The 27,165-nt window shown below is 39.0% G+C and overlaps 3 protein-coding genes across 3 annotated transcripts in view; 2 read left to right on the top strand and 1 right to left on the bottom strand.

The window, feature by feature from the left end:
* TUBGCP4 (tubulin gamma complex associated protein 4) overlaps positions 1–9,261 on the bottom strand; it is a 67,310-nt gene extending 58,049 nt beyond the window's left edge. The window contains exons 1-5 of the mRNA XM_023527712.1: positions 8,962–9,261; positions 4,485–4,704; positions 4,115–4,245; positions 3,530–3,590; positions 1,234–1,321 (exon numbers count right to left, since the gene is read on the bottom strand). Of these exons, the coding sequence (XP_023383480.1) occupies positions 1,234–1,321; positions 3,530–3,590; positions 4,115–4,245; positions 4,485–4,547 (343 nt within the window). The 5' untranslated portion in view covers positions 4,548–4,704; positions 8,962–9,261. The remainder of the gene's footprint in view (positions 1–1,233; positions 1,322–3,529; positions 3,591–4,114; positions 4,246–4,484; positions 4,705–8,961) is intronic.
* Positions 9,262–9,316: 55 nt separating this feature from the next.
* On the top strand, positions 9,317–12,072 carry LCMT2 (leucine carboxyl methyltransferase 2). The gene has a single exon (XM_011354992.2). It carries the CDS (start codon positions 9,352–9,354, stop codon positions 11,404–11,406), a length of 2,055 nt encoding a protein of 684 aa, XP_011353294.1. The 5' UTR covers positions 9,317–9,351; the 3' UTR covers positions 11,407–12,072.
* Positions 12,073–19,042: 6,970 nt separating this feature from the next.
* The window catches only part of TGM7 (transglutaminase 7), a 35,594-nt gene continuing 27,471 nt past the window's right edge, over positions 19,043–27,165 (top strand). Inside the window, exon 1 of the mRNA XM_023527711.1 lies at positions 19,043–19,154. Coding sequence (XP_023383479.1) covers positions 19,043–19,154 — 112 coding nt within the window. The remainder of the gene's footprint in view (positions 19,155–27,165) is intronic.

The raw sequence follows: 27,165 nt of genomic DNA, 5'->3' as shown, positions 1-27,165 counted from the left end.
GTTAAGTATTTCTCATCTACGGCACTAGAGATGTTATTAAATTTGAGTGCTCAAGACCTTCTCTTCTGGGTAGTCTCTGAAAGAGCACTCTCCAGAACAATCACCTCTAAAATACTCTTGTGCCCCAATTCTAAAATGCTTACCTGCAGTGGAAAATCTCTAGTAAAACACAGGAAATTATAAAGAAGAAAAATAAAAATAACCTGTACTCCCATCACTCAAAGATAACCATTGTCTTTATTTTTCTAAGCATAGAGGATGCTAGTAGGTATATGCATCCTGTTCATTCATTTAACACTGTATTCTGAGCATATACCCATGTCATTAAAGTATCTTTGCAACCATATTTTAATGGTTGCCTAATATTCCATTAAGCTTTATTTAACCATTCCCCTTTTGTTAACATACTTAAGTTAACACCCCCTGTGACTCTCCACTCAAAGAACAAATTAGCTCTAATAACTGGAAGGCTTCTTCTCTCTTCCTTTTTCATTATCCTCACCAGCACAACTTGGAACTGATTTGCGTTTAAAAATTCAAGGTAAGAATCTGCTTGTCTCATTTCAACATTTACTTCACTATATGTAGTTTCAAAAATTTTACCCCCCAACATGATAACATGTCAGGGTGCAAGATGACCTGGTAGGATCTCTTCAGGTCAAGACTAAGTTCTAGGAGGGACTCAAAGATACTATGTATCATTTCCTGATGCTACTCTTATGGAAAGTGGGTCCCAGCAAATTTCTCCAGACCACATCCAAATCTGTTCATCTCCATCCAGAGAGGTTTTACCACCTCCCAGCTTGCTCCTGACCTAAGATACTATTAGTCCCTGAGAAATGACTGAGTAACCTCGTTTCAATGATTGTCATAAGATTCTGTATCCACTCAGTGCCATTGTTTCACTCTTCTTGCAGGGAGCAAGAATTAGCCTATGTTTAAGACACTGCAACTCTAAGGAGCAAATGTCCTTTTCTCATAGTAAAAAAAAACAAACAAGAGAACAAAAAAATTTTTTGCAGGCTTTTTTATTTCCCTTAAACAGATAATACCTGACCAATTTTTTAAAGAATAACTCATTTATTAATAATGTACATCATTAATGTACATCATAAGATTTGGAGTGTTGATTCTCTAATGTAAAAGTAACTGCTTCATATTCTCAACTTGTGAATGCATGAATGATCAAGGGAAAAGAGACAGTACATGGGTTGAGAAGTAATTAAATTTTACCTGTAGCACTGTCTTTTCTGGGTGTGCTCCTTAGTTCCAGGTACTTGACACCATCATCTGCAAATTCTTTAATGACATCTTTTGTGACCTGATAATAAAGGCAATGTACACAGTACTGATAGTTAGTGTAAGGGTCCCAACGAAAATGCCAAGTGCTATAGCTTTATTTCACTGATTAACTTTGATTTGCAAGGAAGCTGGAAGTCTTCCCCGTGGTTAAGACTATCCACTTTGTCACACCCCTGGTGGAGACCGTGACAGAACTGCAACATTTCCCACAGCTCCCATCATCCCCCTCATTCCCACATTAAATCTAAATCTGCACATCTTTCACACTTTTTGTAAGGTTCTTATTCAAGTTATTTAGGAGTAAGTTATATTTTTCAAGAAATTCTTTAGGCAGTGTTAAATTTTCCCCAGAAGTATTTAGGAAAATTCCTCTTAGGCAAAGAAAATGGGTGATAAATATGAAAAAACTATCCAATTTAGCACAAATCTCAACAATCCAGGAATTACAAAATGACCAGGGTAAATGATATCTAAAAGGCTAAAGGCATGTTTGTTTCTCTACCACCAATCCTAAAAAATACCAAATCTAAAAGAAAAAAAAAACAGGTTATGAATGCTGTGACAACCTGCCCTCGTTAGTCTTTATAGTTAGTATCTTAATCTTAACCTGTGTTGACTGTGTGTACGTGGTGCAGGCAAGTGCAGCAGTGTCCTGGCAGAAAAAATAAGGGGCTGGATAGTTGTGCTGACAGTGCCTAATAAGGTGGCAGGATCTTCGTGGATTCACTGCAATCCAAGGTCTGGGCCTCATCTTTTCTCTTTTCACTTTTTAAATAAAGCCCCAAAGATATAAATGAAAAAGGTGGCTTAGATTCACCAAGAGGTCTGGAGAATCAGCCCGAGAGACTACACAGCTTAGAACAACATAACAACATTAAAAATCACGTGACACCCCTACACAGAGACACTACTGCTTCCTCTATCACTGAGCATAGCCTACAGCCTCTATGTGCTACACTCCATGGCACTGCTTCTCTAGGAACTCCACATTGCCACCATTAGATTGTGGGCCTCATTTCTGCAGGCTGAAGAATTTGCATTTTGTCATTGCTGCAGAACTGAGCAGACCCAGAGAGACCAACTCACTCTACCCTAGCTCACCTTAACTAATGCAGAAGCCTATTTGTTAATGTGTGCACTGACAATGAGGATGAAAGTGAGGGTGTGAAGTGGCAGTCTTTCTCAATGACTGAAATGATCACATTTACTATACAGGGCACCCCTCTTCTTGATGGTGAGATATCTGTGAAACCAAATGAATAATAGAAGGTTGCTGGCAAGTATAGAATGAGAGCAATAGGAGGAAGATTTATCTAGGCCACAAGGTCTGTGAAATGATCCCTACCCACATTTAAGAATACTTCTCTGGGTTCCACATCTGCATCAGCCAGAATCAGCCCTGACTATAAATTCTGCAGGGGCAAGGACTATATCAATCTATATTTATTATCTCCCAGTCTCTAGCATGGAAACATTATGGGCAGTCAACTTTTGTTGAACTAAACTTTAACCTCCTCCAAAAGGTGATTAATTTACGGTTTATCATGAGAATCAGTCTTGATCAAGGAGGAAAATTCTTTCCTGACCAGTCAAAAGTTAGTTCTCTAAAAACACAGATTATACTACTTACTTTGCATTTTTCTAATGATTAAGAACACTGACAGGATTTTTTTTTTTTCCATTTACAAAGAGGACATTTAAATGCCATCCTGGTCAGATCAATCTTACAGAAGCCAGTCTTCTATATCATGGAGACTCTAGTATCATGGAGCTTCAGATAAGAGAACACAGTTGTATCCTCTAGATCTCCATTCTCAGAGGGGAAGGCACAATTTCCCTAAGGATTAATAATTCAATCTCTAAGCACCTTTAGAACCTCTTCACTCTCTATAATGTCCACCCAGGCAGTGAAAAGTCTCCCAAGCAAGAGAGATAAAGCCTTATGAAAGACATTCCTAGCTGTAGTCAAATATTATGGAAAACAGGACCAGATTTTCTCCCCCATATCATCTTCCATCTAACAGAAGATATTTATCTAGTTCTTTTCTCATATCTTTTACAATGAACATAGTCTTTTGATATTAGTTCTTAAGCAAATGTCTTACATTGGTTTTGAAAAGAGTTGCCATAAAAAAGCAGAAAACATTTTTCATCAGACTCAATGCAACAAGAGAAGGGCATAAATTACTAATTTTTAAACCAGTCTGAAAATTGCTTCATTTCTTACCATTAGAATATCTTCAGGGCTAGTAGTTAGCTGATGAATAATCTGAAACATCTGAAAACATCTGTAACATGAATGAAAAGTTTTAATATATTCTAGTCATCAAAAACTCAAGGCAAAACTCACTAAGCTGAGTTAACAGATTTTAGGCTAATAGTAATTTTATATTTATAAAAAAACCACAGAAGGAGTTTTTCTAAAATTACATTGATCTAGAAAGATAATGAAATGACTAAAAATAAAACATTACTGATATTTTTATTTGGGAAATAATAGTTTCCCTTTTCCACCACGCCCCGCACTCCATCACTAGTAGGAGCAAATGGGGATGGGGAGAATCAGTAAGCCTGTATCTTCAAGTCTAAAGAATATTCCAATATACTATAACTTCACAAACAACATAAATCATTAAAAATATTGTTGACAGTCTGACCGTTGGAAAAATGCTGTATGTCAAGTTATACTCTCCAAACCAGATGGCTACCCTATTCCTTTAACTACTAAAATCTGAATCCTTACATATTATTTACAACCTCAAAAAAGTGACAGAGAAGAAAAGAAGAATGTTCACAAGCTCCCCAAACTCACTCTTCTAAAGTTCTTTTCTTCCCCTTATCAATTATAGTCATCTGATCATGGATTTTAAGACCTGGTTTCTTAGCTATCAATTTCTTTATGGTATTAGAACTAAGGGATCCATTCAAGTGGGCGTGAAGTTCCTAAAAACAAAAAAGAATACAATCAGTAAAAATACATCAAGTATCCACTAGATTCACTGCATCATACCAGGTACTTGATTTTGCAGTCTGCACTAGGCAAACTGCCTACTAGATTTAGCTGTATAACTCTTAAAGTTTACAAATACTACCTATAAAATTTACTTTTCTTTTGTGAAAAGAAAGAACACAGAAGTCATTAAATTAACAACCACTTTGGAATTCTGTGGTTGAATTCTCACCACTTTAGGTAATTCTGAGTAAAAGGTTGTCTTCCATCGCTGCTGTTCTTCTTCTGCCTCCATAATTTAGCAGGATAAAAAGTTTTCTCCAAAAACTTAGTATGAACAATGCAATGTATTTCAGTTAGCAAATTTTATGGTCTTGAATTTCCTTCCAATTGCTTTATTTCCACCATTTTAATAAGATGAGCTATGTATGTAGCTCTGGGCTCAGCTTCACCTGTTTAAACAAATGTAAACATTTTCAGATGTTGACATAAAAGCAAGGAAACAGTATTTTGCTAATTATTCCTCAAAAGACAAAAGCCCCTCCAAAGCTAATTTAAATGAGCTAATGATATGAACTAGAAATAGGGAAAGGCCTCAAACTGGTTAAGAGGTAGATTACAACCTGAAATTTAGTTGGGTATATCCTTTATGTATAAGCATTTTTTATAAAACTACTTCTAACATTAGAAATTTATAAGACCCATCTCAGGTAAAATAAATTTATATTTTTGAATTTTTACATTTTGAATTGTTTAAAATATATAAAGCAAGAGCAGAAGCACTGGCTTCAGTGGACTAAGGTTAATCCTTTTACTAGTTCTGCAGTTTAGCAGCCGTGTGGCCTTAGTCATTTAACCTTGTAGCTTCAGTTTCCTTATTTGTAAAAATGGGATAAAAATGGAGAGTAGCTCCGAGGATTAATAAAGTAATTTAAATTCTCCTCCTGTATGCTCCCATATAATCCAGTGACTACCTTTCACTCAGCACTTTATCACATTGTTTCTCAACCACTGATTTACTTGTCTTTCTCCCTCACCAGACTATAAGCTTCCTAAGGAAAAGGACTATGACTTATTCTACCTCCTAGTACCTAATGCAGTTCCTAGCACATTGCAGGTGATAAATAAATCCTAATTTTTCCTTCACCTCTGAAGGTGGCTTATACATTAAAATTCCAAATGAAATTTAGTGATTTTCACAGTAGCCACCTTGACCCTCTGGTTTCTCACATGTTGATGATGATGTTGATAAAAATAGCAGTTTCCTTTCAGAGTCTGCCGGGTATGTAGCAAGCACTTTTATTAACATTATCTTTAATTCTATCAATAACCTTGCAAAATAAATATTTTTACCACATTACACATCAACAAATTGATACTGACAGGTGTTAAATAAGTTGCCAACACATTAAAATGGGCAATAAAGAAAATAGTTTGTATAGGACTAGACAAAGGCATAGAAATCCACAGAAAGGCCAATTTGGTATGAGATAAAAGTGGCATTTCGATGGAATACCATTGTTAATAGTAACAAATAAAAAAGATGGACTATTTAATAAATATTGAATATCTCTACTAAAGTACATAACAGATACCATTAAAATGGGAAAACATACTTTATCTTACATAAGTAAAGTCAATTTGCCATAAACTGACTTATAAAGTAAATGTTAATCAAAATAGTCCCAAAATTATTCCTTAGAAATCGATTTTTAAAGTTCATGTGAAAGACAACTTATAAAATTATCCAGAAAAAATTCTGAAATCTGAGAAGAATAATACCTAATACAGGTGAAAGTCTGAGTAAATTTTCTGGTGTGAACAGAACTTGGTATGGTCCTTTCAGAAAGCAATTTGACTACATTTATCAATATAACATACACACATGCAACTGCTCCACACACATATTTTTTGACTCAATAAGTCAAGAATTTTACAGTTAAGAATTTATTTTATATCTTATAAGATATGTACAAATACAATTCTTGTAGCACTTATAAAAGCAAAAAATTGGAAACAACCTAAATGTCCATCAGTAGAGTACTGGATAAATTAATTATATATCCGTCCAAATGAATATCTATGACTATATGGAAAGCTTTCTGTGATATAAGATAGCATTTATGAATAAAGCATGTATGCATGTATACACACACTCTTATTTATTTATATCTTTATTCTAAAAACACATATGAAAGGGTACACAGAAACTTACCACTAGAACGTGGGTTGGAAGTGACAAAGGTCAGAGGAGAGAACTTTTATTTAACCTTATATAGTTCTGTGCAATTTTAAGGTTTTACAACAAGCATGTAATACTTTACAACAAGCTTCTAATATTTCAAATACCTTTTGAAATAATTTTAATAAAGTTTTAAATAATTAATTTAGATAATTTACTTAATAACTTTAAGAAATTAAAATGTAAAATAATAAATTTAAAATGTTTATAAAATAATTAAATAATTTTTTAAAAATCTTACAAAACAGCTTTATTATTATGAATTGTGAAAGGGAAGAACGTATATGATTAGACAATAGAATGACAACCTGAAAAAGCACTCAGGACATTTTACATAGCCAGCTGGTAACAAATCTGACAGGTGGCTAGCTTTCTACATACATTTTTAACCCTACTCTAGGATCCTGACCTTATTTTGTGTCACATTCAAACCACCCTCCAGACTTACCTTAACTAGTTGTGAGTAAATTTATTGACCCACTGGCTATAATGTTAATCTATGGATATTTGAAAGCCACCAAAACAAGCACAGTCTTTGCACATTTGAAAAACTGGTTGTTTCACTGATCCTTGCCAGAATATTGCTCTCAACAATACCATGCTGTCTGCCAAATTCAATCTTCCTGGACTAGGTTTGGCATGGGCCATCAGAAGCTGGGGTGGAAGAGAGGAGTGGAAAGGCAACACATTGAGATAAGATCTTTCTACATTTGTACTAATAGTTCATCAAATTAGAGAAGGGCCAGAAACAAGTCTCCTGTTTCCCACAGAACTTTTTGCATGCCAAAAGGGGGAGGGCACAGAATAATAAGAATATTTGTTACTATTTATTAAGCACTTACTATGAGCCAGGAGCTGTGCTAAGTGTCTGAGGACCTAAGACTTAAGTGGTTATTTTACAACCCATGAGGTTTTAATATCCTCATTTTATGTAAGAATAAACAGATTAAAAATAGCCGAAAACAATGGTAAGATATCCATATCACAAATTTTGCTCTATTCTTTCTTCTTGAATCACTTTTCTTGATTTCTGCTCTTTCCTAGAAAAATAATATTTCTAAAATACCATGTATATTTTACTAAGCTCTCATTAAAATATTCATTTCCACAGCACTACATACATTTTTTCAAAGTCCTACAACATCCCTCACCCCCCAACCACCTCTTTGGCCCTCTCCTATTCCCTTCAAAGGCAATTTCAAACTTCTCAAGTGTTCCCCTAGACCCAACTGCCTCACACTGAAGTAACAACCCAGATGCAGGTTTACAGACACCAGAAGCGATCAGGCATAAATTCCCTTTATTTCTCTCTGCTCTCCCCCACACTTATCTTTGTCTACACCCTTTTTTCCCTCATGAGTCAGAGAAAAAGGATTCATTCTTGTCTCTAAGACTAATTTGTGCTCAGGATCCCATTGCTTCCTATCTATTCCAAGTCATTACTCTAAGTTAATCATCTTTTCTCCAACCTCACTCTCTTCACTAGCTAATTTCACTCAGGGGACCAACATGCAAGTAGAGCATTTGCTTCCACCTAAAAAAAACCCAAAAAACAAAAACAAACAAACAAACAAAACTCCAAACTTTCTTTTATCCCACATTTCTCTTTAACTACTGCCCTATCCCTCCTTCTGAGCTAAGGTCCTTGAAAGAGTAATTTAGACTGGTAGCTTCCATTTATTTATAACCCATAGATTCTGCCCTTATTGCTCCACAGAAATTGCTCTCTAAATTAAGAGCGCTTAAACACCAATCTAAATGAAACTTTTCAATGATCAAACCTTTATCCTGACTCAAACTTTTGAAGTCCAAATTCAATTTGGCTGGACTCCAAAACTCATGCTCTTAACCATTATGCTATACTGCTTCAAGGTAACCACACCTACAGTTATCCTGGTTTCCTTCTCGGTCTCAGGCCCCCTCGTCACCAAATCCCAATTAATACATTGTAAGCCTCCGTAAATATCTCTGGAAACAGTATTCTGCTGGTGATGACACCCAAACACCCAACTCAGAAACTTGGTGGTTATTTTAAACCCCCAACAAGACTCATACCATATCATGAAGGAATAATCGCCCCTCTTCCCTGATTCCCTCCTTACCCTAGAATCACAGAACTCTGAAAGGGGTGGGGGGGACACGTCATCTTATAGCTTTGAGACTGGAGCTGAGTGATTTACTTATTGTCAGCTTAGCACAGAGCCAGGAAAACAAGGGAATCGATAATATGTATGTGGGGAAACATTTATTGGGTGAATCACAACCGCTGTAAAAGTTTCTTCATTTTGCACCTGGCCTCACTGTTTTCAGACTTAAATGGGATTTCTTTTGTAACAATGAAAGCATTAAGTAAATCAGCACTAGTAGTTACCATCTAAGGAACGACCCCTTCTTCTCCTTGCCCACCAAGGTCACTGATGTGGACCCTGCCATCCAAGGTCTAGTTGTTAAGTCCCCACAGACTCACCTCTTAAAGATTTCTGTCAACAGTTGAGTCAACTATGAGAACTTAGATAAAAATTTCCCTTCAGCATTCAAAGGCTAGTAGAAATGTGACAGGCCGTGCTTCTCTGACACAGTTTACGTGTCCACAAAAAGCCATGGCGGGCAGTCTTCCCGCGAAAATGCAGTCTCAGAGAATCAAAGAAAAGTCAATCACGGTCGAATTTTAGCACAAGCTACACCCTCTTCCATTCTGATTAGCAAGATACAGTCTTCCGGAAGTGACGCATTCCTGTCCGCGGAAGAAGGGTGACGGAGGCGGGGTGATTTTTCCGTACAGAAGTCCGCGAGGTGGCTACTATAGAAGAGCAGCTCACCACTGTGACAGACCGCCGCTGTTGAGTATTCTCTGGCCATGCGCCCGCGGAGCCGCGAGCGTAGGGCGGGAGCAGTGCAGAGCACCAACGACAGCAGCGCCCTCAGCAAAAGTTCGCTGGCCGCCCGCGGGTACGTGCACGACGCCTTTGCCGCGTTGCTAGTTCCAGGAGCTCCGCGCCGCGCGCCGCTCATCCACCGCGGCTATTACGTCCGCGCACGCGCCGTGCAGCATTGCGTGCGCGCCTTCCTGGAGCGGACGTGCGCGGCCTGTGGAGCACCTCGCTCCCAGATCCTGTCACTGGGCGCCGGCTCAGACTCACTTTATTTTCGCCTCAAAACTGCAGGCCTCCTGGCCTGGGCTGCCGTCTGGGAGGTAGATTTTCCGGATGTGGCGCGGCGCAAAGCAGAGAGGATTCAAGATACACCGAAATTGTGCGCGTTAACTGGGCCTTTCCAGAGCGGGGACCCCGAGTTGGCGCTGTGCTTTGAGAGCTTGGACTACCGCATCCTGGGCTTGGATCTGCGGCACCTCCAGCAATTGGACCAGGCCCTGGCCAGCTCGGGCCTTGATGCGGCCGCACCTACTCTGCTCCTGGCCGAGGCTGTGCTGACCTATTTGGAGCCAGATAGTGCCGCGGCCCTCATCACCTGGGCAGCCCAGCGCTTTCCTAATGCCCTTTTCGTCGTCTATGAGCAGATGAGGCCGCATGACGCCTTTGGCCAGTTCATGCAGGAACATTTTCAGCGACTAAATTCTCCCTTGCATGGTCTGGATCGCTTTCCTGACGTGGAGGCCCAGCAGCACCGCTTCCTTCAGGCTGGCTGGACTACATGCAGTGCCATGGACATGAATGAATTCTATCGTTGCTTTCTCCCCACAGAAGAACGCCAGCGCATGGAAAATCTTGAACCTTTTGACGAGTTTGAGGAGTGGCATCTGAAATGTGCCCACTATTTCATTCTGGCTGCCACCAGGGGAGACACTCTTTCCCAAACTTCGGTGTTTCCACCCTCAGAGGCATTTCCTCGGGTAGATCCTGCTTCCCCTTCAGGGATCTTCCCTGCCAGTGTAGTCGCTAGTGATAGCCAGGGCCCACTGCTTAAGAGATATGGCCATGCCTCTGTCCTTTTGAGCCCAGGCATCATTCTCAGTGCAGGTGGATTTGGAGAACAGGAGGGGCGGCATTGCCGAGTGAGCAAGTTTCACTTGCTCTCAAGATACTGTGACTTTGAATGGAAAGGCAAACAAATAAGCAGTTGGAGGACTGGAGCTCAGTGGGATGGACGCCTTTATCACACCATGACAAGACTTTCAGACACTCAGATTCTGGTCCTGGGAGGGAGACTGTCCCCAGTGACTCCAGCCTTGGGGGTTCTCCAACTTCGTTTTTGTAAGAGTGAGGATAATTGCACTGAGGACCTAAATGTAACAGTAACAAAACTTGACCCAGAAGATTCTCCTTTGTCATGTTGGCGGCATTCAACAACAGAAGTGTCCCATGAGAATCAGAAATATTTGTTTGTGTATGGGGGTCGAAGTGTGGTAGAACCTGTACTAAGTGACTGGCATTTTCTACATGTGGGGACTATGGCTTGGGTCAGGATCCCAGTGGAAGGGGAAACACCTGAAGGTCGGCATTCCCACAGTGCCTGCAGCTGGCAAGGGGGAGCCCTTATTGCTGGGGGTCTGGGTGCTTTTGAGGAGCCACTGAGCTCTGTACTCTTTCTGAAACCAACCTCTTGTGGATTCCTCTGGGAATCAGTAGACATCCAGCCTCCCATTACCCCAAGGTACTCCCACACAGCTCATGTGCTCAATGGGAAACTTCTGCTGGTTGGAGGGGTCTGGATTCATTCCTCCTCAGTTCCTGGAGTGACTGTTATCGATTTAACGACAGGATTGAGCTCTGAGTATCAGATTGACACAACATGTGTGCCATGGCCATTAATGTTACACAACCATACCAGCACCCTCTTTCCTGAAGAGCAACAGCTCCTGCTTCTTGGAGGTGGTGGGAACTGCTTTTCCTTTGGCACCTACTTCAACCCCCATCCAATAACATTAGACCTCTCTTCCTTAAGTGTTGGGTAGTAAGGACTGGACTTTTGATATATTCTGGCCATGCTAAAGTAGACAATAAAGCTTTCCACAAATAGGAATTGATTTTGATTTTGGCTATAAATACTAACACACCCTCAATGTCTTTTTTTTTTTTTTCCTCTCAGCACTACAGTGCAGAAAGTGGAAAGTTGTTAAAACACCAACATTCAGAGAGATGGTACAAAAATAAAACATAAGTGGGCCTACCTGAACAGAGTGGTCACACAGTCCTTAGATTAGGAAATGGGGCTTTCGGATCCCTGTATCTAGTTTATTGGTCTTCCTCCCTTTTTCTAATCTAAGTTTATTTATTGAGTTAGAATGACCTTTAGCCTAGGTCAAGTGAAAAAAAATTCCTACTCCTAGGCTTTGTGATTTGAGATGTTACCTTGGAAAAAGTCTCATAGATCCTTGGTAACAATCCAAGATTAAATATAGTTGATGGGATGTGTTATTGACATCATTCTTCATGTATGAAACCTGAAATGAACCCATTTGCAGTTTGATTAAAGCATTGTGAGAGTGCAGCAGAGAACTCTGGGATAGCTTTAATGTGACACATTCATAGGATTTACTGAAAACTTTTCCATTTTTGCCACTAGTTCCATATTTAATTAGACTTATGAGTGCTAATAAACCAAACAATGTTTCAACTCATTTTGTACTTGGTATGATAATATTTTGCTCAAGATCCACTCTCTACCCTTCACTATGTTCTGTGCCCCAAGAGGGTGACCTTTATGAACTGCATTAATGAGTTTTCTTGTCTTCTAGTTTCTGGTGAGTTCCACCAGTCAGAAGCACCAGAGAGGAATGGTAGGGCAAGAAGAGTGAGTTGGTATTCTCAGGATTTCCCCTACCAGTCTGCAAGTTGGCAGTGTCTGCATTTTTCTGTCAAAGGCCACAGCTCCTGTCGTGCTGTCCCCTCCTATGAGATATATATCTAATTCTGCATCACTCCAGGTTCCAGTAATTTTTTCTTCTTACCTCTTCAGGCCTAGGAGTTTTAATGGCTCTGCTACACCTGAGTTGTACTGTCCAATATAATAGCCATTAGCCACATGTGGCTATTTAAACTTAAATTAATTGAGATTAAATAAAATTAAGAATTCAGTGGCTTAGTTGCATTAACCACATTTTAAATGCTTAACAGCCAAATGTGGCTAATGGCTACAGTATTAGACAATATAGATATAGAACATTTCCACCATTGCAGAAAGATTTGGGCACTGCTGAGATACTTCACCATTTTCGCTTGGGTTCCCTTAATCCTGCTCAACCCCTTTTAATTAGTATCTCCATTAAACTCTCCTCAATTATCCCCTTTTAAATGGATCATCTTTTCTAGTGAGCCTTGTGAAATCAATGAAACATCCTAGGTATTCATCCTTAAAATCTGAGCCTTAATTTGTCATCTAAATTGTGTATACCTTAGGAAATTTGCATCACAAAAGGTAGTGGCTTTGGTGGCACTCTGTACCACTTTAGTATTTCTTGTTAGTCTTCAATCTTTGAAAACTTAATAATATCTTGAGATTCTACAACTACCTAAATTCTGCAAATACTATTAATGTTAACATCTTAATAGAATTAATATGACAATCCTTTTTCCCTAAACATTTTTATCAGCGACTTTGCATATAAATGAATGTCAAAGGTGATTAATATAAAAACTGAGTAGCAAACACAAAGCTAAGTGTATAGAGAGAGCAATGTTTGCTCTGTTAGAAGAAGGCTCCTAGGAGAAGACATCCTGTGTCTAACTTCAGCTTGCTTGAGACTGCAAGAGCCCTTTCTGGGGAAATTATTAGCTGTGGTCATGAGTGAGTCCTGGGAAATAAAGAGCTTACACAACTAGGCATCTGGCAAGACTATGGGTGGGCCATGTACTGAACTGGCAGGATTATGATCAGAAGGGGATCATATTTGTATTTCCTGTTTCTAAGTTCACCACAGCCTATCTCCAACTTTCAAGAGCAGACCAAAGTAGGACATTGATGAAATGAGTGTTCTCTGCTGTGCAGTAGTATCAGAATTCTAACCTAGAAGTAACTCTAAAGCCCAGAGTATACATTCTATTATGCTATCTTTTAGATGGTGCCATCAACCATTATTATTTCATTACTTTATAGGAAAGAAAAGATAGTGTGTAGGGGGCAGGGTTGTGGTAAGAGGATCATAAAGAGAATGTGGATGTGTGCCAGACCCAAATTAATAGTATCGTGATGCCTATTCTCTTGAGAACTGCCCAGTATGGCGCATTATGAGTAATTGGGTTTGTTCTCAGAGAAATTATCCACGTTTCCTATAAGCGATTACCAGATTAAGCATGCCCTTCACCTCTACCCTATAGATGCATCATACTCAGTTAAGGAATTAGTTATTTCTCAGGCTCTACTCATTAAAGCACTTAGAAGCTTTGTAGGCAGCATTTACTCTGTGCCTTTGGAACAATATTCGGTATGGACTGGTGCTGGATCTCAATTTCTTAACAGTAACCTGCAGCAGTTAGTGATGTGGTCCAGACTGAGAACACAAATTGGACAACAATTTTTGCTTCTCCATTTCACCTCTGAATATTTTTGTTCTAAAATTCTGGAATGGAGCTCTGGGGTAGTTATGGAGTAGAGTATTTAATGAAAGGGCATTTTCTCATTTAGTGATTGTGCTTCTTTTTAAACCAGAAAAACTAAGGAAGGAAGAGAATTTCTTATTTTGAATCTTTACCCTGTCAGGGTCTCAAAGACAGTGTACCATAACAGTGAGGATATGAAAACAGGTTAAGTACAACACTTCTAGGATATGTTCTTCAAAGGCCAGTGTTGCCATTTCCTTGTGTGCTTTCTGGATTTTACCACTGAATGTCCCTTTCCCATCTTTCTATAGATTTAATGCTCCTTAGTGATGGTAGGAAGTTGATATATAACAGTTGTGTTCCAGTGCCCAGGCATAGCCTTGGTCTTCTCTTTCAGTGATCTCAGATCTTGAAGTCATGATTTAGTCCATATGCATTTTGTGACCCCAAACATAACCTCAAACAGCCCATACTTACTCTGAGACCCATCTTATATGGCTTCTCCTAGAAAACACTCCCATATGACAATCCCAAATGTAACCAACCACTCTCTCCTGTGTGATAGAAGCCTGGGCTCTTTGGAGAGTCTGGTGAATAACAGAAGAACTAGTCACTAAGGTAAGTTCTTAATCTTAGGGACCATCCAACAATGTCTAGCATCATATTTAAATTAAGCAGTAATGAAGTAATTTGACTGCAGTAATGAAGAAGGGGATATTAAATAACAGGCTGACAAAGTAGGTTATAAATCCTGGTTAATCACATTTGGATTTAATGTTTAAAAAGAGAAGGAGAATATATAGAGCAGAAATTATGAAACTTATAATCAACTTTACAGTAGGTTGAGATTTCCTTGGATGTCAATAATTATGTAGCTTAAAAGTGTTCTGTCATTCCACAGTTTAATTATAAGACTGCTCATTTATCCTTCTTGGACGATGAAATAAAGCTTTTGGTTGGGAAGGAGCATTTCTTTGACTAAGGGAAAGACCTGTGTCTGTCTACCTCACTTTTTTATCCCCATCAAAGTAGATGCTCAATAAATACGTGTTGGATGGAGGTCCAATCTAATACTCGAATGAGTTGTATTTGAATATTACTATTATTCCTACCATATACAAACAGATGTCAAAATTCCCTTAATTATGGTGTGTGTGTGGGGGGGGACATTAAAGTTTTAAAGACCCCCTGTTTATGAGTTTTTAAAATTCAGCTGCCTTGACCTGAGTAAAGGCGGTAGACTTCCCAGTGTTACACCTAGCTTTACAGATCACATTTGAACCTTCTCTCTGATTGCAATTTCTAGCCAATCTTCATCTCTTTTGCTCAACAATGGACCATGGTTACCCCATATCCTTTGGAAATGAAGTGAGCTAACTTTGCCAAAAGGCTAATCTGAGGAAGTAGGAACATGCAATTAAATGTGCTAATCAGTGTATACACACAAGATCTTCCTAGGATGTGGTGATGCTTCACTGGCCATGACTTGGTGTGTGATTCTCAAAACAAGTTTAATAGAGGAAGAAGAAAGACCTTGCCTTAATATTTATGTGAAAAGTCATTTGCCACCTAATTGGCAGACTAAGACTAGGAAATAAATTGTAATAAGAATGTTTTTAGACTATTTCACTACATTCTGCTTTTCTCATTTCCTAGCCTTTGTCTACATTTTAAAACTTTTCATTAGAGCCTCAACTTCTGATTCATATTTAGACTTACTATTTTGGGAAAAGTTAGCAAAGCTGATATCTCTTATTTATAAATACATCAGGAACATAACCAATACTTAAAAGGAAAAAACAACTTTGCCATCACCTTTTCTTCCCCTGCCATATCCCCACCCCAAACTCAATTAAAGAAACAGAGTCTGGATCTCAATCCATTGAATTTATACTTGAACAATTGAATCTAGCCAGCATACTTTTATTTCCAGTGCGCAACACATAGTAAATGCTCAAAAAAGTCATGTGAATGGATATATGTTTGATTTAGGCTAAAATTAGTAACAAATAGTGAATTGTAATAAAATCAGAGGTTATTACCAGAAAATTAAATATAGCATAAAGTTATGCTAATTAAAGTTTGTTTGATATTGGTGCCAGAATAGACAAATAGATCCAAGGAACAAAGAATTCAAGAACAGACTATATGATAAGGTGACATTTCAAATTAGCAAGGAAAGGCTGGACTACTTAGTATATGATTTGGGACTACCTGGCTAATCATTTGTAAAAAATGATGTTTATTCCCTACTTCTTACAAATCACAAGCTTAAATTCTAGATATATTAAAGACGTGACCTAAACTTAATAAACAAAGTAAAACTAAATTAAATGAGCATTAGGAGAAGTATAAAAGAATATGTTTATAATCTTGGTGGTAGAAAAGTCCCTAAAGAACACATGTGTACAAACAAAATTCAGGAAAAAATCTGATAACTTTATTCATTTAAAACTTAAGGACAACAAGAAAATACATTAAAATGTTAAAAGATTAGTCTTCCTTCTCCCCATGGACATGCCTTAGGGAGACTTTTTTTTTTCTTTTTTCATTTAGTCCCTAGAATTAAGATGCATGTGACTCATTCCTCTGTTTCTCAATACCAGTTTCTGAGCTATGTTAAGAATGGGAAATTTGAATAATGTCAAGTGGAGATTCCAATTAACAATATCTACTTTTTCATTCATTCTTTCATTCATTAGACATTTAAGTGTTCCTAATAGGGTATATCAGTGAACCAATAATCCCTTATGGAATTTGCAGCCTAGCAGGGGGAAACAAGAAATTAAACAATAAAGATAATAAAAAGATTATATTAGAAGTAATAAGGACTGTGGGGGAAAAAAAGTAGAGTAGGTAAGGGGGATCAGTAGTGAATGGAATTAGGGATAGCAGATTACAACAATAATAGAGTGGAAAAGGTCACTCTCACTGAGTGGTGAAATTTTAGCAGACTTGAGGAGGTGCCAGAGTTGGCTAAGTAGATTATTGGGGAAAAAGTATTTTAGGCAGAGGGAATGGCAAGAGCTCCTAAAGCAATTCATTGTGAGAACTTCAGCTTTTATTCTGGGTGAAAAAGGGAGATGTGCGTGCTTTGGGGTGATATTATTTGACTTACATTTTTAAATGATCCCTCTGGACATTGTGAGAAGAATACTGTAGGAGGTCAAGAGTTAAAGCAGGGGGACTTGTTGGAAGGCTGTTGTAGTAACCAAGATGAGAGATGATGTGGATTTAACTGGGATGGTAAAACATGGCGGAATTTGGGGTATATTCTGAAGGAAGAGACCACAGAATTTCCTAATGGACTGGGTATGGGATATGTTAGAGAGGAATGCGGATGGGCTTCAAGACTTTAGGCCTAAGCAACTGGAAAGTTGTAGTTGCCATCAACTGAGATGGAGATTACAGGTGGTACAGATTTGTGGGCGTAAATTAGTAGTTCAGGTTGGAAATGCTGACTTTGGGATATCTGTTAAACATCCAAATGAGAGCCACTTACTCAAATATCTATTTTATAATCTTCCTCATCCTCTACATTCACTCACTTTTTCTTTTTCCTTCTTCGGTAAATAACCATACTAAACACAGGAATAGGACTGGCAAATAAAAATGGCTGAACTAGAAACACAAATTGTAGCTTGAAGAATAAGAGGGGCAAGCCCTCTGTGAGGTGGCCCAAGCCTGGCTACTCCGGGTTCCCAAAGCCCCTCCAAGAGCCACTTTCATTCAGACCTGTTATCTTGTTGTTGTTGTTGTTGTTGTTGTTTCTGATTTTCATTTCTTTCTATGTTAATATTTATTGTACATAATGTGTATATACACTTCATTAGCAACTTTTTTCATAAAGCCAGAATGCCTCATCCCCTGCCATACCTGCTCCCCTTACTTGATATCTCAGTTATACAGAACTATATCTAGGTCCTAAAGTATATGATACTGTTTCATGCCTCCATTCCTTTATTTACAGTGTTCTCCCTGTTGGGACTGGTTTTTTATTTTCTTTAAAGAAAAATATTTTTCAATTATAGTTAACATACAATATTATCTTAGTTTCAGGTGTACAACACAGTGATTAGACATTTCTATAACTTACTAAATGATCACCCTGATAAGTCTAGTACCCATCTGACACCATTCCTTTTGGAGTTCTTGACATTGCTCTTCTTGCCTTACTTTCACATCATCCCAACCTTGTTAATACAACTCCTATTTGACTTTCAAAGCTTACCTTTGGAAAGCATTCTCTGATTCTAATCTCCACCCTCCCCACCAAATCCACCCTTTTAGACTGGGATGGGTTGTCCTCTGTATTGGCATAGCATCTTGTAAATATCATCCGTATTACACTTACCAGATTGTGTTATAATCTGTTTTCTAGTCTGTCTTCTCTGTCCAGATCAAAGCTTCTTAAGAGCAGGATAGTATCTTATTCATTATTGTATTCCTAGCACTTGGCACTCTATAAACAAGCTGAACAAGGATCTCTCTCTCTCTTTCTCTCTCTCTCTCTCATACCCTTTCAATATAATACATCCTCTTCCCTTAGGTCATTCAGCATTTAACATTAGGCCACGAGGCTGAAACACAAAATAAGAAGATACAGAAGATGTACTTCAGCAGAGAGAAGGAAGGGGTCTAGTATGAGATTCAAAGAACAAGGTGGGACCAACTGAACGTCAGCAGAGCAAAATAGAGCACAGCAGGACCAGACACAGGACATCCAAGATCAGAGAGGAGCTAGAGGTCTGTGCCCCTTCCCTTGTGAAGATATGTAGGCTCCCCATACACTCAGAACCCATCTTGGAAAGAAGGCAGGGAGGGAGACATGTCTTAAGAGTGAAGAGACAGCCTAAACAGGGAGTTTATATGTTGAAATGACTAAGGGCACACAATTGCCTAAGGTTACAGAGGAAATGGTGGCACACCAGAGCTTGCGCCCTCAATCACTACACTACATCTGGACAGACACTGAGCAGGGTGAATTCTTGAGGGTGTTGGAAGCTGCCCAGAAAAGAGTAGATTGGAAGCCATAGGTATTAAGGAGCCATTATGGATTCTGAGCTGGAGAGTTACATGCTGTTTAAGAAAGACCAGTCTGGCATAGCTCTCCAGGACAAGCTAAGGAAAGAGAAATCTGGAAACAGGATAAAATTAGACATCAGTATCTATAACCCAGGCCAAAAATGATAAGAGCTTAAAATGGAGCAGTTACAACAAAAATAGAGAGAATGGAACATATCCTCAACTATTTGTAATAATAATAAAATTAGTACCAGAACTGTATCAAGTACTTACCATGTGCCGGCACATTATCTCACTTAATTGTCACAGCAACTCTATGAAGAATTAACTGTTATTTTTCCAATTTTAAAGATGAGGCAATTGAGGCACAGAGAGGTTAAGCAACAGTCCTAATGTCACACAACTGTAAGTGGTAAAGCCAGGCATCAAACCCAGAAGGGTCTAATGTTGGAGCTCAGAATCTTAGCCAGTCTGCTTGACCATGATGCAGCAACAGGACTAGGTGACTTCTGATCAGAGAGGTAATGTGGTGGAAGAATCAGAAATCACATCAAAATCTCTAGGTTTGAAGATGAGAAAATGGTAAAACCATTGACAGAAATAGGTTGTTGGGAAGGAGAAGCAGTTTGAGGAGAAAAATGAATTGAGTTTGGGGTATGTTGAGTATGTCAATATGATAGGATGGGATTAACAGGATACGAGTGAGTTTTTTTAGGCTCAATCTGTAAATTTAAGCTTTTAGTTAATGGGGAGGAGATAGTGAAGCCAATCTTTGAATTTAAAGACACACGTTTGTTAACTGAAATCATCCCTGTTGCATTTACACTATAATAAATAATTTTTTTAGAAAAAGTAACTTATTTTCTTTTCTTGACATTGAGGGTATTCACTCAGTAGAGTAACAGGTGAATTTAGAAGTCTAGAGAACATAAGTTATCATTATTGTTCTGTATTCAGCAGAAAACTTTCATAGTAACTCCTTTGCAGGGCTCAGCTATTTCCAGATGCTAGACCCAGCTTTGGTTCTCAACAAACACCTTTGCCCTTCTTTACTTATTATATCAAATAAGGTGTCAACAACCCATAGTTCTGATTTCTCATTACCAAAAAAACTGAGTCATTTGCTGAGGTAATAATCATAGGTAAGCATATTAGAACAGTGGATGAACTACCCAGAAATGGAATGGAATGACAGGTAATGAAGTTCATTACCAACGGGTCAAATTCTGTATTCCCAGCTAAGAACTCCTTCAGTAAAAATAAGGAAAGCCGAGAAAAGAGAAGAACCCTACTTGAGCAGATGTATACTTTTTAAATAGTCCTTATTGCTTTCTTCCATTTATTGAGAGCTCACTCTGTGCCCAGAATTAGGCCATATGCGTTTAACCATTATTGCCTGTAATCCTCACAATTATTTTGTCCCCTTTGAGGTTAAGGATATTGAGGCTTAGAGGAAGGATGTAATTTGTTCGTGGACACAGGCTAAACGTAGAGGCAGGATTCAAACGCGGGTTTGAGAATCCTGTAGTAATTCAGTCTCAAGATAGCTCTGAGGCTCAGACTGAATCCCATAACATGGCACTAATCTGCCTTGTAAGAATACCTAACTGCCATGACAAAATGCCTTGACAGTTTATAGACCCAAACTGGAATAGATCCAAACTCAAGCTGGCACTTGCGGGAAGTGCCTCTAAGAAGGTGCTGCTGGTCAGACTGGCCATACAGGCAGCATCGACCTGCCCCTGAAATGTCAAAACTCCCTTCTCCACATTGTCAGCTCAGCAACCTGAAACTCATTTCTGTTGACTTTGAGATATAAACCTTACGTAACCCTTCTCTGTCTCTACTGCTTTTATAGGCCCATGATTTCATGCCACGCCGAAGTCAAATAAGCAAGGCATTAGGCAGCAGCTGAACACAAGCCATCAGGGGAACCATTGTCCTTTTGTCCAGAACAACCAACCAAGCATGAATTTATGATGGAAATGTATGGTATTTCCTGAGGCTGAAGTAGTGTAGGCAGCTGACCCAGGTGCTCAGTCCAGACATCATTAACTTGAAAACTAACTGGGATGGCCAAGTTTGGGGATGAGTGCTAGGGAATGAGTTAACCTGGAAGTCATTCTCTCATCAGAAATCTGCTACTTTTATATCAAGTGCCTTAGAAACCAGACTCCTTTCAGCTCCTTATTTCATATCTATAATAGCATTTGCTATAGGTCAAAAGTTAAGAGTAGGTACTAACTTTCAGACCCTGGGATAAATACCCACATAGAAGAAATGATGTCTGTTCTGATATTAGGCCATTCTAGGGGGCATCTTTTTAACTCTTTCACGAGAACATAGGTAAGTGTTATTTTAAGGGGGATTGTGAGTAAGTCTCTGGCCTGAGTAGAAACAGATGCTGTTTTGAACCTTAGAACTTCAATTAATGGTTATACTCAGCACCTCACCTGCCCCAGCCCTGAGGTGTTGCTGAAGTCATAGGATGTTTCAGGACATCTTGTCTCATTCTTAAATACTATCTAGATGCTCTCTTTCAGGATGCTGTGGTTACAAGGAAATGGGGCTTCTCATTCCTCTCCCTCTAATGAAAATCCTGAATTGCTGCCTTTGCAGGAGCTCTATTTTATTTATTCACTCATAGAAATCAAGGCGTCATAAATAATGGGTTGAGGGAAAAGATGGGGGTCAATAGAGGGAGACCAAGATGTCTATAAAAGTAGTGAAGCTCTTACTTGATTCCAAGCCAACACTTCTCACGAGATGAAGCCATCTTTTAGTCAGGGCTTCTGGTGAAAGTGTGGAAACAATGGCTTGGCCATGTAGTCATCCTTAAATTACAGCCTGGTCCCTTGCCTAGGAGCAGGGTTTCGTCAGCCAAGGTTAGAAAACAGCCACACCTCACCTTAATGATTTTTGCCCGAAGTCTGTCCCAACCTGTAAGAATCCAAACCAGAATAATCATTAACATCACCACAGACTGAGGCGGAATGATCTTAACCTGGTTTTCTTTCAGGTTTTAAACCAACCTTCTAGCACCTAGCCTGATGTTGCTTTCTTTGGTTTAAAAGTTGTTTAGGGAGTTGCTCGAGTTCACTCCATATGTGAGCTGAACCTTCCCAAAATAACAGGCAGGGAATTGTCAGACACAGGTGGAGCCCTTGGACCTGCAACAGGAGTTTAGGAGCAATGGAACCATCAAATGCAAACCAGGGTGCTTTATATCTCTTTATTTGTCAAGAGATCAGAGGGTGCTTTATGCCATGGCTGAAACCTAGTCACAGAAACTGTGTGTGGAATGTACCCAGTCAGCTAGAGAATGTCCAAGAACCAGAAAAAAAGATCAGAGTGACATATTTCTTTTAAAGAAATAGTACCCAACCTTTTAGTAGAAGTGGAAAAGGCAAGACCCTTCATGGGCAGTAACATGGGGTATAGAAAAGGAACATAATTTACAACCTGAATTCACCACTGGGTGACATGAGGAAAGTCAGATAATCTCTCTGGGACACAATTTTCTCATCTATAAAATGGGCTTGATAATAGTACCTAATTCATAAGGTGCTTATGAGGATTAAACAAAGCAAGAGTCTTCCATAGTGTGTGGCAATTAGGATGCACATAAAACAAATGCTGGTTTCCCTTTTATTCTGCTTTCTGGAGTTCACATTAATCCCAGGTCATTCTGAGTTCTACCATCCTTAGACCTGGATGAATGAGGCTCTCAGACGGCCCAGTACTTGGAGTGCCTTCCTCAAATTTTTCTAAATCCCTCTCTGGCAGGGGCTGACAGTACTGTCTATACTGGTCCTGGTCCCACATAAGAACCAATCTCCATTTTACCTCTTTGGAAGGGCCCTTTGACTCTCCATGCATACCCTCTTCCCTTCCCAGGCCTCTCCTCCCTCCCCACACACATGGGGTTGACCAGATGCCCTGAAGAGCTCTAGGACTCACATCTATGTGGTCATCCCTGGGCTCTGTGGCCAGGACCAGGTGGAAACAACCTAAATGTTCATCGGCTGATGCATAGATAAACAAAATGTGGTATATCCATACAACACTATATTCTTTGGCCATAAAAAGGAATTAGGTACTGATACATGCTTCAACATGAATGAATCTCAAAACATATGCCAAGTAAAAGAATCTAGCCACAAAAAAAGTATGTATTGTATTATTCTATTTATATGAAATATCCAGAATAGGCAAACTCATAGAGACAGAAAATAGATTTGTGGTTGCCAGGGGTTGGGATAGGGAGAAATAGAGTGATGGTTTCACAGACATGAGTTTTTTTGGCGGGGAGTGGTAAAAATGTTCTCAAACTAGATAGTAATGGTTTCACAACTGAATGCACTTGTTGTAGACAAAGCCAGTTACTGTTATGGGCACCTGGGGCTCAGTCCTGCTAGGCACCTCTGGAGAACCTAGAAGATTGTATCTCAGAATTATCCACCTTGAAGGAGATGAAAGGGAGCATTTATTTATCAGATCCTAGTTCCCAGTGGTCAAGGATTGGCCCTTGGGGTATTGACTTTCTTTCCTCTTTTCAGGTTTGCAAATGTATGAGTGTCCAGCAGGTCAGAGATATGCCGGAGTGGAGCGTGGAAGATTCCTGATGACATTGAGACTCACTGCTATCATGTGACATCTGTGGGAAGGAGTGCTGTCAGGTCACACCTGGTTGTTGCAGAAATAGCTAGAGTTAAAAGTGGGCCAAAAATATGTGAGGTGGAGCATGAGATGTGTCCAATACACCCTTAGTTTGAAATACTACAGATACAGACTCATAGAGGTAGAAAGTAGTTGGGGAAGAGAGAGAAGTAGAAAAGAAGGTGGGTGAATTCTTGTCACTCCCTTCACTTGATCTTCACTTGAGCTTCAGAGTGTTGTTGTCTTATCTCCTCTCTTTAAAATGATTAAAAAAAATTATAAAAAAATAAAAAATAAATAAAATGATGATTAGCAGCTGTCTGTCCAAAGCCTAACTTCTCCCTCTCCATCATGACCTCCTATTGTTCAAGATTACCCACTCAATTTCCTCCACAGGAACCTTTCTTCCACTGTATTAAAGTCTCTACTTTCTCTCCACCATCAGCTTCCTCCTGCCCTCACATTTCTTCCAAACCTAATGTAGAATCCATGGTTCATAATTTTAGTCACTCTCTCAAGACAGTTACTTCTAGATTCTGCTTCTTAGCAGTTTTATACCATTCATCTGATAAAACCTCAACCCTGGTGAAATCGACTCCCAGGTTTCCTCATGGCCACATTCTGAGATGGGCCCCACTGGAGAGCAAAAAGCTGTTGTAGAGACTGCTAACTCCATACTCTAACATATATTCTTTAATCATAGAACCCTGATGTCTAGTTAGACACATTGCTATTAGAGATAAAAAAAATTGCATTTCCCAGCAGCCCTTGTACACAGGTGTGGTCATATGACTGCATTTCAGCAAATGTGAGAGAATGTTGAATGGTTGCTAAGAAAATCTTCAAAAGAGTTGATTCAGCAGAAGAGTCCCTCTTCTTTGCCTTCTGGTGCAACTCTTGTGGCCATCTTGAACCATGAGGTGACCCTGAGGATGGAAGCCACAAGCCAAGATGCTGAAGTAAAAAGTAGTATTGATCTCTGATGAAATCATGTACCAGTCCTAGTTTTAACTCCATAATTCTTTTATATGAAAGAGAAGTAAGGTTTGATTTTTAGGCAACTATTATTTTGTGTATGTGGGTTTTTCGTTTTTATCTTTTATAACCGCCAAACTCAGAAGGGCCTGAAATACTATCCAACAATCTTATCATCTTTTTCTGTTCCATTCATTCTCAAATTCTCCTCTGGGGCTATATCAAACCATCAAAAGTCTCCTCAAATATCTTACTTTCCACTTCCTAGCTCATAGTCAGCTAATGACTAGGCCTCCTGCTTCAGTGGCAAATAGAAGTCAGCAGATCAGAAATCCCTCAGATTCCTGCCACAGGCTTGCCTGTCTGCTTTCCCACCCTTAGCACCTTTCCTCTTGTTGCTATAGAGACAATATCCATCCTCTATCTGAGGGAAAACTCTCCACCCTGGGGTCTAGGTTCCATCCCTCATATCTTTTCAGAAGACTTATTCTCTCAATTACTCCAGAGGCCATAAAACAATGTTTGTGGCCCACAGACATAGCCTGTTTGACTCATATAGGTTTTTTTTTCCCCCCTTTTGTTTTAATTTTACTTAAAGAAAAATGAAAGATAAAATCCGTCTTTTTTTAGTGCATAATTCCACAAGTTTTGACCAACACATATATTTGTATATTACCATCAAGAACAGTTCCATCATCCCCCAGAAGACTCCTTAGCCTCAGGCTAACATTTAGAAGGAGCCTGTACTTTCCTCTCCAGTTTCTTGTAGTTCCTGCCACTCTGTTTCTTACATCTCACTGTCTCACTCACTTAGGTTACTGACCTGACCCCTTGGAAATCTGAGTTTGAGGTACATGAATTATTCTTTCTCTTTCCTGTATTTTTTAACCAAACCCTTTTTACTCTGTCTTTCCTGTCAACACTTAATCATTCTCAATTCTCCGACATTAGGGAAAAATCTCTCCTTTGACCTCTCCAAGTGCTACCCCTTCCCTCACAACCAAACTGCTTGAAAAAGTTGTTATTTGGGAACAGCTTGGTCAAATTCCCCCTCAGAGGCCTGAAATTCTCCTGATACTCACCAGATAAGTAAGAAGTTTTTTTCTATTTTGTTGGAAAAAAGCAAACAAAGCAAATTAAACCAAGATTTACTGCATCTTTCTCAGGTGATAAATTTCTCATGCTGCCACATGTAACATTTCTTTGGAATTTTGGTGAGAAATTACTATCCAAATCACATTAACTTCTCTTTCATGTTAAAATTACAAATAGTGCAAGACGTGCTCACTGAGATGGCATCAAGTGAGGGAATGGGTTTAGATCCAATATTATATCTACAAATAATGTCTGCCTCCATTGTTTCTTTGAAGGAATCATCCAGTATAAGAAACCCTGTATATCTTTTCTCCTATAGTGAGGAATCCAGATCATTTGGAAAAGCAAACAACAACAACAACAAACAAAAACAAAACCTGAAATCTCATTCGCAGAAGGTTGAAACAAAGGCGGGTAATATTTAAATATTACTGAACATTGTTTTGAGTAGAAAATAAAGGAACAATGAAAAAATTTCCTTCAACAGACCTCTGCCTCTTGGTGTCCTGAAATTATTCCTTCATTGATTTTTACTCCCTTCATTGATTATTTTTAAAAGAACAAAAGTGAAGCTTGGCAAACAAGAAAGGAAGTCAACCCAACTTTGTCCACATTCACTATCTTCATTTCCTCCTCTCCCATGAAGTTCTCAACTCCCTCCAATATCTTTTCCCAACATAAATCACATCAATGAAATCTCTCTCACTAAGGTACAATAGCCATCACACCACAGACTGATGGATACTCAATGGCTATCATGTCCTCTACTCAACCTTTAAATGCTTGAGTTCCTCAAAGAACTAGGCTTTCTTCTTACTCTATGACCTTTCCCCACATGTACTCACCCAAACCCTTGTCTCCAATGATAACTCAACTATGGATTTGCCTATTCAACTTCCTAGTCAGCCTCTCTGTTGTGTGTGTAATGGGCATCTCAAACTAAACCATAAATCCTGAACCTGACCTGTGTTCTGATTCCCTAAACCTAGTCCTGATCTAGTGTTTCCTTTTTCGAGAATAATATCACCATCCATCAAGAAGCACAGAGGCAAACAACTTTAGGACTCATGACATCTCCTTCTCCTTCATTCCACATATATAATCAATTACTACAGTCTATCAGTTTTACCTTCTCATAACTCTAGAATCCTCCACTAAGAACATCTCTAATGCCACTACCCTGGTCCAGGTCTCCATTATTTCTCACCTGTTTTACTGTAAGAATTTCCCAGTGAGTCCCCTTTAATCTACCTTTGCCCTCCCATACCCTGCCATCTATCTTCCACACTAAAATCAGAATGATCTTTTAAACACAAACCTGACATTTTACTACCCTACTCATTTCCCTTACTCGTTTCCCATTTCTTTTAGGAAAATAGCCCAAAACAAAAATCTCTGGCATGCCTTCATCTCATACTATG

Source organism: Pteropus vampyrus, unplaced genomic scaffold, assembly GCF_000151845.1.
Source record: "Pteropus vampyrus isolate Shadow unplaced genomic scaffold, Pvam_2.0 Scaffold19, whole genome shotgun sequence".
NCBI classification, from domain to species: domain Eukaryota; kingdom Metazoa; phylum Chordata; class Mammalia; order Chiroptera; family Pteropodidae; genus Pteropus; species Pteropus vampyrus.
This window is presented reverse-complemented; position numbering and strand designations above follow the sequence as displayed.